The sequence below is a fragment of the Gopherus evgoodei genome, chromosome 3 (genome assembly GCF_007399415.2).
Source record: "Gopherus evgoodei ecotype Sinaloan lineage chromosome 3, rGopEvg1_v1.p, whole genome shotgun sequence".
Lineage (NCBI taxonomy): Eukaryota > Metazoa > Chordata > Testudines > Testudinidae > Gopherus > Gopherus evgoodei.
In genome coordinates this window covers 181,963,793-181,976,977 of record NC_044324.1, presented here as the reverse complement: position 1 = coordinate 181,976,977, position 13,185 = coordinate 181,963,793, and the positions used below count along the sequence as shown (strand labels likewise).

General features: G+C 44.6%; 1 protein-coding gene across 2 annotated transcripts in view; it reads left to right on the top strand.

Moving 5' to 3' along the window:
* The window catches only part of SYT14 (synaptotagmin 14), a 175,288-nt gene that overhangs the window by 158,325 nt on the left and 3,778 nt on the right, over window positions 1–13,185 (top strand). For both annotated transcript variants that reach the window (XM_030557605.1, XM_030557604.1), the window contains one exon: window positions 9,045–9,234. In XM_030557605.1, coding sequence (XP_030413465.1) covers window positions 9,045–9,234 — 190 coding nt within the window. The remainder of the gene's footprint in view (window positions 1–9,044; window positions 9,235–13,185) is intronic.

Sequence of the window (13,185 nt, the reverse complement as noted above, 5' to 3'; positions counted from 1 at the left end):
GAATGTCATGGCTAGTAAGCCCCAGCACCCAAGTCAAAAGAGGCCTGGCACCGTAATCTATTTGGGTGCAAGGTTTATTCCTTGGGGAATCTTCAGCTCAGGATTGCTAACCAGCAGGCACTCCTGAGCCGATATAATTTTAACTCTTGGAACTCCATGCTGAAGTTCAAGGAGTTAGTACCTCCAGAGTCCAGAGAGGAGCTTGGGCTTTGGCAGAATAGGGCAATATGGTGGCATGGACCTCATTGCAGGCCTCGTTGGATGCCGCAGACTTTGCCACGTGGACTTTATCTTTTTGGATTGCAATGAGATGAATCTCTTGGCTGCAAGCTTCTGGCTTGCCTCTGGAACTTCAGCAAACATTGCAGGGTCTCCGCTTTGATGGACAGGGTCTGTTTTTGGACAAGACCAGTTCAAGGCTGCAAAGCCTTAAAAACTCAAGGGCTATAATGAGGTCACTGAGTGTGCACACACCAGCTACCTAGTGGAAGCCCTTTAAACCTCAGCAGCCTCCACTATATTTCTATCCCCCTCCTCAGCTGAGGCAGGATTTTTATAGGAGATGGGGGTGTAATTGAAGAAGGAAGCTCTCCAGGCACCAGTCCAGGCAGGGCCAGGGCCCATCTAAGCCAACGACAGGTTCTAAACAGATCTTTTGAAGGGATGTCTGAGGACGATGTACTGGATGTAATTCAGGATCCTACCCACCTTTCTTGAACCATTTATCCCATTGCCACCATGCTTGGTCTCTCATAACCACATGGTGGAAAGGGGATACTCTCTCCAACTTTCTTCTTCCCACCCTCCCTCCCCATCCCTCTTCAGGGAACCCTCTTACAAACAACTCTTTATTCAGGAGGTTCAGATGCTCCTCGCCATGGGGGCGATCGAGAAGGTTCCGAGGGAGCTAAAGGGCAGGGTTTTTTACTCTCATTACTTCCTAATCCCCAAGGCAAAGGTCGGGCTTCAGCCGTGTCATGGTATAATTCCCCACTCTGAACCTTAGCGTCCAAAAGATGGGGTACAAGCATGAATTCCTCTAAGCTAAATTAACGGCTTAGAACCTGTAGCGCTGCCACCAACTAGGAATTCCAGTGCCTGGTGCACTCTGGTCCCCCCAAGACCTTGCCTGGGGAACCCCAAGACACAGACCCTCTGGATCTTACCACAAGGAAAGTAAACCCTTTCCCTCACCGTTGCCTCTCCTAGGCTTCCCCTCCCTCCCTGGGTTACCCTGGAAGATCACTGTGATTCAAACTCCTTGAATCTTAAAACAGAGAGGAAAATTCACCTTTCCCCCTCCTTCTCTCTCCCCCTCCCAGACTCTCCCTGAGAGAGAAAGTAATCCTAACACAGAGAGAAAATTAACCTTTCTCTCCCCCTTCCCGCCTTTCTCCCCACCAATTCCCTAGTGGATCCAGACCCCATCCCCTGGGGTCTCACACCAAAATAAAAAAAACAGTCAGGTTTTTAAACAAGAAACTTTTAATTAAAGAGAGAAAAACAGTAAAAGTTATCTTTGTAAATTTAAAGTGGAATAGGTACAGGGTCTTTCAGCTATAGACACTGGGAATACCTTCCCAGTCTAAGTATACAAGTACAAATTAAAATCCTTTCAGCAAAATACAAATTTGAACTCCTTCCAGCCAAATACACATTTGCAAATAAAGAAAACAACCATAAGCCTAACTCGCTTTATCTACCTAATACTCACTATTCTGAACTTATAAGCGCCTGTATCGGAGAGATTGGAGAGAAACCTGGTTGCACGTCTGGTCCCTCTGAGCCCCCAGAGTGAACAACAACCAAAACTAACAGCACACACAAAAACTTCCCTCCCTCAAGATTTGAAAGTATCCTGTCCCCTGATTGGTCCTCTGGTCAGGTGACAGCCAGCCTCACTGATCTTGTTAACCCTTTACAAGCAAAAGAGATATGAAGTACTTCTGTTCTATTAACTCTTAACTATCCATTTATGACAGGCCCATTCTGGAACTGCATAGACTCGACAAATTCATGGTAAAGTTGAAGTTCCACGTGGTCTCTTGGGCATCATTATACCTTCCCTGGATCCTGGAGACTGGTACGCCGCCCTCGATGCATATTTCCACATAGCGATCCATCTGGCACATAGACGCTTCCTCCTCTTTGTGGTCAACTACGAACACTGTCAGTTCATGGCCCTTCCCTTAGGCCTCTCTACGCCCCTGCCCCCCCGAGTGTTCACCAAATGTACGGCAGTCGTGGCAGCTTTCCTTCGTCAATGGCAGGTGCAGGTATACCTTTACCTCGACAACTGGCTTATCTAGGGGTGCACCAAGGAACAGGTGCAGTCCCATCTTCGCTTGGTCATGGACACGTTTTGTCTATTAGGCCTCCTTCTCAATGTGGCAAAGTTGACACTAGAACCGACAGAGACTAGGAGCAGTCCTGGACTCTGTGTCGGCTCAAGCCCTCCTGCCGGATGCTCGTTTCGAAGCTATAGTGGGTCTTATCCGGAATCTTCAGAGCTTCCCAACCTTGTCAGCAAGAACTTGCTTGAGTCTTCTAGGACACATGGCTTCCTGCACATACGTGACAAGACATGTCAGACTTCAGCTCCGTCCGCTACAAGCTTGGCTGGCATCAGCCTATCGCCCAGGTCGAGACAGCCTGAACCTGGTGGTCACCGTCCCACAGCGGGTCCTGGCCTCTCTCCGCTGGTGGCCAGATCCCAGGGTGGTATGCAAAGGAGTCCCTTTCCACACCCCTCAGCCCTCCTTGTCCCTCCTCACAGATGCGTCAACCCTGGGATGAGGCGCCCACATCAGAGACATCCAAACGCAGGGCGTATGGGCCCTGTCCACGCTCTCTCTCCATATCAATGTACGGGAGCTGATGGCGATACATATTGCTTGTCAAGCCACTCAGGAGCAGTTGCACAGTTGTTGTGTGGCGGTCCTCTTGGACAACACCACAGCTGTGTTCTACATCAACTCCCCTCTGTCAGGAGGCCATTCAACTGTGGGAGTTCTACATAGCCCGCTCCATTCACCTGGTGGCATGTTTTCTACCGGGGTCCATAACACGCTGTTGGACTACCTGAGCGGGTCCTTCCACTCCCATGAGTGGTCACTTCAACCAGATGTCATCCACTTCATCTTACAAAAGTGGAGGGTTCCCCAGGTCGACCTGTTTGCCTCCCACAACAATAGGAAATGCCCAGCTTTTTGCTTCCTCCAAGGTCGCTCTCCAGGCTCTCTCACAGATGCATTCCTGCTCCCGTGGACAGGGAGTCTATTCTACACCTTTCCTGTTTTCTCTTGTGCCCAAGGTCTTGCTCAAGATGCGCAGGGACAGGACACGACTGATTCTGGTTGCCCCGGCATGGCCCAGACTACACTGGTACACTACGCTGTTGGAGCCCTCTGTGGATGCTCCAGTCCTGCTGCCTCTTCTTCCAGACCTGATCTCTCAGGAGCACGGCCACCTCTGTCACCCTGACCTACAATCTCTCCACCTCATGGCGTGGATGCTGCATGGCTGAGCCATTCAGTACTCCTCTGTTCGCATTTGGTGCAGCAAGTTCTGATGGGCAGCAGGAAGCCCCCCACTCGGGCCACGTATATGGCTAAGTGGAAGCAATTCTTGTGCTGGTGCACTCACTGCAGCATGCCTTCTCCCCTGCCCCCCGCCAAGTGTCCATGGCTCTCATTTTGGACTATCTTCTGAGCCTGAAACAGCAGGGCTTGGCAACATCATCTATCAGAATTCACCTGGCGGCCATCTCGACTTTTCACCCGGGCGCGAATAGATGATCTGTCTTCACCAATCCCATGGTCGGTAGGTTCCTCAAGGTCCTGGACCGTCTCTACCCACAGGTGTGGCAGCCAGTCCCCATATGGGACCTTAACCTGGTCCTCTCCAGACTCATGGGGGCCCCGTTTGAGCCACTGGCCACCTGCTCCCTTTTATACCTCTCTTGGAAAACATCTTTCCCCATCACTATCACATCGGCAAGGCATGTCTCCGAGATCAGGGCTCTTACCTCAGGACCATCCTACACAATCTTCCATTAAGATAAGGTGCAGCTATGGCCTCACGCTGCCTTTCTTCCCAAGGTGGTATCAACCTTCCATATCAACCAGGACATATGTCTTCCATTTTTTTAATCCAAAACAGCAAGCCAGTTGCCAAGATGAGCAGCTACACTCCCTCAATGTCCGTAGGGTCCTTACCTTCTAGATTGAGTGTACGCCATTCAGGTAAACAACCCAGCTCTTAGCTGCAATGGTGGACTGGATGAAGGGCCTCCCAGTCTCCTCTCAGTAGATCTCTTCATGGATCACGTCCTGTATCCGTGCTTGCTATGATCTGACCAGTGTTCTGACCCCACCCCTCACCGCTCACTCCACAAGGGCTCAGGCCTCATCAGCGGCTTTTCTGGCCCACGTGCCAATCCAGGAGATCTGCAGAGACGCAACTTGGTCATCAGTAAACACTTTTGCTTCATGCTATGCCATCGTCCGGCAGGCCAGAGATGATGCGGCGTTTGGTAGAGCGGTCCTACTATCCACGTTACTTCACTCTGACCCCACCACCTAGGTAAGGGTTGTGAGTCACCTAATTGGAACTGATATGAGAAAGCACTCAAAGAAGAAAAAACGGTTGCTCACCTTTGTAACTGTTGTTCTTCGAGATGTTGCTCATATCCATTCTAAACCTGCCCCCCTTCCCCTCTGTCAGCATGGCCAGCAAGAGAGAACTGAGGGGGCGCTGGATCGGCTGGGGTATATATCAAGTGCCATAAAGGCACCATTCCCGGGGGCTCCACAGCTGACCCACCAGGTGTTGCTAGTGTAAAAATTCTCCAATGACCGTGCATGCGGAATGCACACACCTAATTGGAATGGATATGAGCAACACATCTTGAAGAACAGTTACAAAGATGAGAACCGATTTTTCCATGACTTCCAGTCCATCAGCATTGATGTATTTTTATCTGCTCTCAGCCCTCTCCTCCCTGTCCTGTGTTCCCTTTCTTCTATTGATGTGGTTGTTGATTGTCTCCCTGCTCCACCCTCCTTCGCCTTTGTCTCTTTGGCCTCTCTCTCCCATCACAAGGTCCATCCTGCCTTGGCTGACCCCCAACATCTACTTCCTCCACTTCTGCTATCACACTGTAGAGTGTTTCTATGGAAATCCTGTGACCAGGCTGATTTTGTCCACTACAAATTTGTTCTCTTCATCAGTTCTGCCATCTTGCTAGATAAGCAGCTCTACTTCTCCAACATAATTTAATCCCATGCCCACAATCCCAGTCATTTTTTGCTATCTTTGATTCAGTCCTCAAACACTGCCCTCCTCCTGTCTCCGTGTCTCTCTCTGCACAGAATCTCATTAATTTCTTCAAAGAGAAAACTGATAAAATATGACATGATTCTCCCTCCCCTTGGTTTCCCTTCCCTTTCCCTCCTACGACTCTCTGCCTCCTCCACAGTAACAGACGCAATGTTTTTTCATCTGCTCTCCTCCTCTTCTAACACTTCCACTTGCCCCAGTGAGCCCATCCCAAACCATCTCATCTCATCTCCTGATCTCCCTTGCTCCCACTCTCATACCCTACATTACTCTTCTCTTTAATCTCTCACTCTCCTTGGCTCTTCCCCTCACAATATAAACATTCTTTAATCTTTCCCTTTTTAAAACAAAGCCATCTTTGACCTCACTTACCTCCAACTACTGCCCCCTCTCCCTTTCATCTCTAACCTCTTTGAATGCACTGTCTACAATCATTGTCTGCAGTCCATCTCCTCGAGTTCTATCCTAGATCCCCACCGTTCATTTCCGCTTCTTGCACTCCACTGAAATGGCTCTTGCCAAAGTCTGTAATTACCTCTTCCTGGCCAAAGCTCAGAACCAGTACTCCATCCTTGTCCTCCTCAACCTGTTGGCTGTCTTTCATACTAATGACCATGGCCGCCTTCTTGACATTTTGTTCTCCCTTGTCTTCCATGACTCTGTCTTCTCCTGATTCTCCTTCTATCTCTCTAATTGCTCCTTCAGTGTGTTCTTAGGAGTATCCTCTTCATCACCCTCGAACCTCCTGTGGGTGTTCTGTAAAGCTCTGTTCTTGGTTACCTTCTCTTCTCCGTCTATATCTTATTTCTCGTAATCTCATTTGCAAACACAAATTCACCTACCATCTCTATTCTGATGACTCACAGATCTCTCTCTCTCTCTACTCCCAGACCTGTCTCCTTCTGTCCAGACTAAAATCTTGACCTGTCTCTCTGACATCTCCTCATGGATGTCTAGCTGTGTGCCCAAGCTCAACATGGGTAAACTGAACTCTTTATCTCCCGCTCCCCAAGTCCTCTCCCCGCTCTTTCTCAATCACTGTCAACAACATCACCATTCTGCCTGTCACTCAGTGATCTTCATCTTGGACCTCTCTCTAGGTACTCATATCCAGGTAATGTCTAAATCTTGCAGATTTTTTCTGAGTAATATCTCTAAGATATGGCCTTACCAATCCATCCACACAGCTAAACTCTCATCCAGGCTATCATCATCTGCCATCTGAATTACTGCAACATCCTTGTCTCTGGCTCTGACAAATGCAGCCTTGCCCCACTCATATCTTTTAAGAATGCTGCTGCAAAAACATTTTCCTACCCCATCATTTTTACCACTGGCATCCCTCCATTTGAAAGGGACTCCAGAAAACATACCTCATCCTCCTCCTTCAGATCCCTCCTTAAAACTCTCCATTGCCCTGATGCCTACAAAAACTTGATAACGGTTAGGCTGTTGATAGGCTCACACCACTGCCTATTGTACTGACCGTTATATGGGTATATCTGTCATGCAATCATGGGGTGTAATTCCAGCTTAAGTAGACAAACTGAATAAGGTCAACAGAGAGAAAATATATGTAGTTTTAACAGCTGTGAAAAATTGTCCTTGTGTGCCATACCTGCAGTTATGAAAACACATTATAAAAACCAACTGGACAAACCTTGATTTTATCCATTTCTTGACAGCCAGCGCTTTTGGAATGTACAGTGTACACCGTGCTTGCTGGAGCTGAATCCTGTTCCTTTTCAGCTTTCCACTTTGTATTTCATAGTTTAGGTTGAGGAATGTGGGTTTTTATTTTCTTATACCAAAGAAGCAGAGAGTAAATGCAATTTAAAAAATACTGCATAGCTCATTTTCAGCCCTAAATAATGAGCATTGGGAGAAATTATCAAAGGCTGAAAATGCAAATTTGGATGGTTCAGGGGACTGGGATCTGAAGATTTGGGTTAGGACCTTCTCCAGCAGAAATGTATTTGGTAACACCATTTGCATTCACATATAAGATCTGGAATTCTTGGAATAAGCTTTGGAAAGCTTGTATCATCCTTACATTTATTTGAACGTATTGTTTTTGTTGACGAGAATTAGGACAAGGGTTCCATTTCAAATGCAATCTCCTAGACTAAACTAATACCTGTACTATAATTTGGTCTTCTGTATTTCATTCATGCTTTATGAGTAAAGTAAAATTTTCATTTGCTTTTAAGATTGACCTAGGCCAGGGATGGTCCCAGACTTGATCTCATTGTCCCTTACCACCAATTTCTAGAAAGGGTATGGATGTGTTGAACACTGGAGAAGTAACCACCTCGAAGAACAATGGATCAATTTCTCTTCCTTCAATCTCTCCCTCAGCGACTCCTTTAAATAATGTTGAGTCTGAAAGGAGCCACCTCAAATTCTCTTTGACTGAAGAAAAGGCGAGTACAACTTACAGGCCTCCCAGCCTGGGTAGACAGATTTGTGCTAGCGCCCTGTAAATAGCAATGTAGATATTATGGTTCTGATGGAGATTTGGGTTAGCTACCTGAGCTCAGACCCAAAGATGAGTGTCAGTGGGTATGATCTTAGGTGGCTAGCCCAAATCTCTACCTGAGTGGCAGTGTCCATACTGCTATTTTTAGTGTGCTAGCTTGAGTCCTGATAGTGCAAGTCAGTCTACCCAGGCTGGAAGGTTCACTTCTAGCTGCAGTGTAGACAGACCCTTAGGATCTTTGAGGGAGGAATTTAAAGTAAATTGGGCATTTAAAATTCTCTCCACAGCTTCCAGGCAAATAGCAGTTGGGCCAAATACAACCCAGAGTCTTGTTTGCACTAGAGTTACTGTATTCATATAATCCCCAGAGTAGGAAGTCCACCAGGGCAATAACTGTGAAAGTGTAAAGTAGCTGTAACCTTTCCTTTGCTGGGGGAGAGGGGCTGAAGGGGGCCAAGGTGGGTGTGAGTAGTAGTGGATCAAGATGCAGTACAGTCATAATGGCTGGGAGATGTGCATCCTCTTAGAGGCTCCCATGGTGGAAATTAAAGCTTCCTCCCTGCAGGAACCCAGGTGGAGGACACTAGATCACTGCCTGCCCACCCTTGACATGACTTTCCCTCACTGCCACTCAGGGCACAGAGGCCTGTTACGTTCCATATGCCTGCCTCAATTAATCTGCCCTACCAGACAAACTGGTTCTTGGCAGTGTGTGTTTGTGTTTGTTTCTCCTCATGTCTTTAACTGTATGCTCATGAGTTTTCAATCTGGCAGATAACCTTTACAAAGGAGAAATAAAAATTGTGTTCCAAGTTCAAATGGTGATTTCTATCTATGGAAAAAACAGCAGATATCCTAAATTTACTAGGCTTTTAGATGCCAGCAAAGTACACTGTATGTCTCATCTAATAAATTCAAGTAAGTAAAGACAATAAATGCTGTGTTTGTCTTGGTCCTTTTATTCTTCCTGACTCGTTAATAATGAAAACACAATATTAATAATAATTTTGTCTCCAGATTGTTTATTCTTTGTTACCTCAAGTGTATATCTAAACACAAATATACTAAAGGACTACAATTCTCATCTGGTGCATAAGGGGTTTAGGCATGCAACTCCTGTTATTGTTAAAGTTGCTTGCCTAATTCCCTAAGTGCTACACTAAAAATTGATCTCCAGTAGCTTCACTCTGTGAAACACATCAAAATATTTTTTTTCTGCTTACAGGGCTGTGACTCTCAAATAAGCATGTCAGAAATGTCCTGCAGTGAAAGTACCTCCTCTTGTCACTCCCTGGTACATGGCTCAGCTCCAGAAATCCTCATCGGCCTACTTTATAATGCCACAACTGGAAGACTATCAGCAGAAGTGATAAAAGGCAGCCACTTCAAAAATTTGGCAGCAAACAGACCACCCAGTGAGTGATAATCTTTTTTTTTTTTTAATCATCCTAATACTTCTGCACTTGTGGGGCTCTCAGTGGCGGGAACTTCAATCGTATCATTTAGTCTTACCCAGTCAAACTGAAATAGAACAATCATCAACTAATCTGTTTCATGTTTTATATTTCTAGTCAGTTGGGAAATAGCAAAAATCTAAAATTCAAAATATTACTTATAAGTTGACAAGACTGTTTTAATTTTTCATGATGACTGACTAATAAATTACCTTTATTATAATGATTAATCGCTAAACTATTAATGTCTCACATCACAGGCCAGGAATAAAAAGTTACAGTTTTAAAAAAAAAAGTATGTGCCAACTAACACTAGTGTAAATATGGTGAAGCTATTGCTGTTACTAGGGGACTGATGCTACAGTCTTTAATTGTGTATGAGCTTGTATATGTATGTGATATATTTGGAAAATATATTTAACTTTGGAAATCTCAGAGAAGACAATCTAAGACAAATTCTAGCCTTTGCCAAGTGATGCAGTACAGCTCACCACTTAAATTGGAAAATTCATCATTGGATGGAGCTGGGAAAACTTTTTCATTCTAACGTAGTCTGCAAAATGTACTCAAACTCAACCTTGGTTTGAGATGAACCTGTGTCTAAAAATAGCTCTAAATTTTCTAAGTTTGTATTTTGAGTTTGAGCATAATTTGCTGAAATAAGACACATGGAATAAGAAGATGGTATTTTTCTTCTGTCTAGTGTTCCCAATTTTGGCTGGATGTATTCCTGGATGTTTCCTTACATGACATAATCTTTAATTACAGATTAATCTTAAATTCCTGGAGACTCCAGGACAATCCTACCTCCATCTCTGACTGGGTTGCTCCTTCTCATGTGATGTGGAGAATAAGCCCAGCTAATCAGAATCCATTTTTTATTTGGTTCCTATGTGATTCCATTCTAATTCTTTGATCCAACTTGGCAAAATTCAGTAGGTATCTGTCTCACTCAAGCAGGTTATAGCCAAATATGTCTGGAGGCTCTGATCTTGGCCACATTATTCCCCAATCTAAGTTCCCTCTAAACTGCGCGGCTGCACAGCTGCCTATTAAGCGCTGTGCAGACGCTCAGGGCTGCAGCGGGTAGAGATGCCTCTGTCCAAGCCACAGACCTGCCCCAGCTCTGATCCAGCCCAGCCCCAAACCTGCTGCGGCTGGGGGACAGGCGCCCCCTCCCCCTCCCAACCCAGCCCAGACCTGCAGCGGCCAAGGAACAGGTGCTTCTCCCCTCCAGTCCAGGTGCTGCTGCAGGGAGAAAGAGCTGTGGGGGGAGTTCTCTCTCCCCATCATTGCCCCAGGGAGCCCCACTGCACCCCAAACTCACCTCATCCCCACTCCAGAGCCCGCACCCACAGCCAGAACTCTCATCCCCCCAACACCCCAACCCTCTGTCCCAGCCCTGAGCCCCCTCCCACACTCAGAACCACTCAGCCCCACCCCACCACATGAATTTTGTTATGTGCACCAATATGGTGGTGATGTGTCAGACATCACCTCCATATTGGTGCACATAAAAAAATTCATTCCACACATGGCTGGGGAAAATTGGAGGGAACAGTGTCCCCAATCTGCAATTTTTCTACCATTTTGCAGGCTTACTTGGCAGGTTGCCTACATTAAAAAAGCTGTTTTCATATCCTGCCCATCTCTGGGATTCTCTTCTTTAGCAGCTGAGTCAGGAGTGGGACACCAAGGCTTGAGACTCTCTCCTCTCCGTTCCCTGGCTCTTTACTTATCCCATTCATTACCTTTGTCTCAGCCTTCTCCTCCATCTCCCTCTCTGAATATCTTTCTGCAGGGATGGAGCTGAGCTTGGTGGTCATGGCTGGAGAAGGGTATGGCATAATCTTAGCTCCCCTTGTGTTGCCAAGCAGCAGCTCCAGAGACATCTGTTTGGAGTAAAAAAACTAAGAGATTGGGGATTAGAGAGATGGGAAAAGCTGAAAGAAAAGAGAGCAAGAGAGAGAGATGGAGAAACATGAAGGACCCAAAGACCCCAGAGGAGGGAGAAGAGCAGAAGATGCATGGAGAGATGGGGCTCTCACAGGCAAGAGAGATGAGTGTGGAGAGGGACAATGGAAGTTTGAGTGATGGGATGGAGGTGGAGATGTGAGAATCAAGGTAGGGGAGAGATGACTCTGGGTTCCCGTAGAGAAGAAAGAAGAGGTAGCTGCCCCTGAAGGTGCTGGAGAGAGGGAATAAGCTAGTTTCCTGTAATACATTAGTGTACAAATTTTATGCAAATTAGATCTTGTGGTTTTTTTTTATTTTATTATTTCTAGCAAGTCTGGCAGTGTCCTAATATTCTTCTTTCATTCATTTCCCAGTTATTGGGAATTGCCTTATTATTTTATGTTTTGATTAATAATGAGGGCCTAATTCTATATGTGCAAACATGAGATCAGAGTTCTGTTGTTTCCATAAAGCTGAGATGTAATCTAATTTCTAGTTCTGATATGAGTGCTAAGACACTCATGATCCCATAGAATCCCAGTTTCACCCATGGATCACAATGAGATTCACCTGTGAAAAGTAAGGTTTTGTTCAGACATGACCCTTTTTGTAGATGAGGGATTGTGAACCCATGTAAATTGGGCGAAGTCCTTTCAAACCAAATCTGGAAAGGTTCGTGCATCTCTATTACTGTTATAAGAGTTGTAGTGAACTCATCAAGCTACAGACTGACCTATGCTAACAATCAGAGTTTGGAATTTGACCTGGTATAGTATCTATAGTATAATTATCACTATAGTGTGATGAAGATGAGTGTACTAATCCTGATGAACTTTTATATATTTTTAAAATTCCATTATAATTTAAAATGTTAAAGTAATGCATAAACTTTCATGTAATAATTGTATGCATTAGTTTTAATTAATGAATTGTTTAAATTTTAAACTAGAGATGGACCCATATTTGAATCCCAGGTCTGAGCATCTGTGAACTTTGCAGAAGTTTAGATCAGTTTCACTTTGTGATTCAACTTCATCTCTGCTTCAAACAGTCACAAAGTAACATTAAATATAATAACTGACCAAAATCATTATACATTTATAGGATTAACTTTTCAGGTCAATAATCTTTCATCCTATAATTTGTAATATACTGAGCATAATTACTGTGTGTAGTCTTACTTAATATGCTGGAGTTTGCATGAAAAAGCGTAAGGTTTGATAAAGAAAATAGAGTGATATCAACCTAGTCTTTTATAACCTGATCACTTGCATGATTCTTTCTATGTTCAATGTGCTTTAAATCTAATAACTATTAATATTAAGATCTCCCGCTATTTAAACAGTGTAATTTTTTTGGTAAAGATTACACAATGAATGTACAAAATTCTCATTTCATTAAATTTTACCCAACAATCCTTTTGTTCAATCCTCTATCTGAACAGAACTGCTAAGGTTTTGTGTTCTTCTGCTCCAGTGAACAGTGTTTCCTCTTAAACTTTAACCATTGACCCTCTCTCACCAAACTATTGACATCTGGTCATTATTTCTTTTACTGCTTTCCACCCCCTGTTGTCAGACGGACTGTTCTGTTGTCTAAAACACTTGATAGGTGGACAGGTTTATATAATCCGAGGTGAGTTCCTGTAGAGACTAATTGGATGTTGTCTTTTTCATGCAAAAGAAAACTTGCCAGCAGTAAAGCTGTCCACGGCTGTCCACCATGTTAGTTTCCAAAATGTACATTTATTATCTGTGGCACTCTTAAAAGCAGTGGTAGCACTTATCTCTGATTATGGATGATGGTATTTCAGAGTATCTAAAAAGTGAAAACATGCAATGAGCCTCTTTTTTACACAAGCTCTTATCTTTTAATAATCTTGTCATATATACAATAGGAATATAAAAGTAGATTTTTTTCAGACAATTGTATATTTCTTAAAATGAGTAACAACTT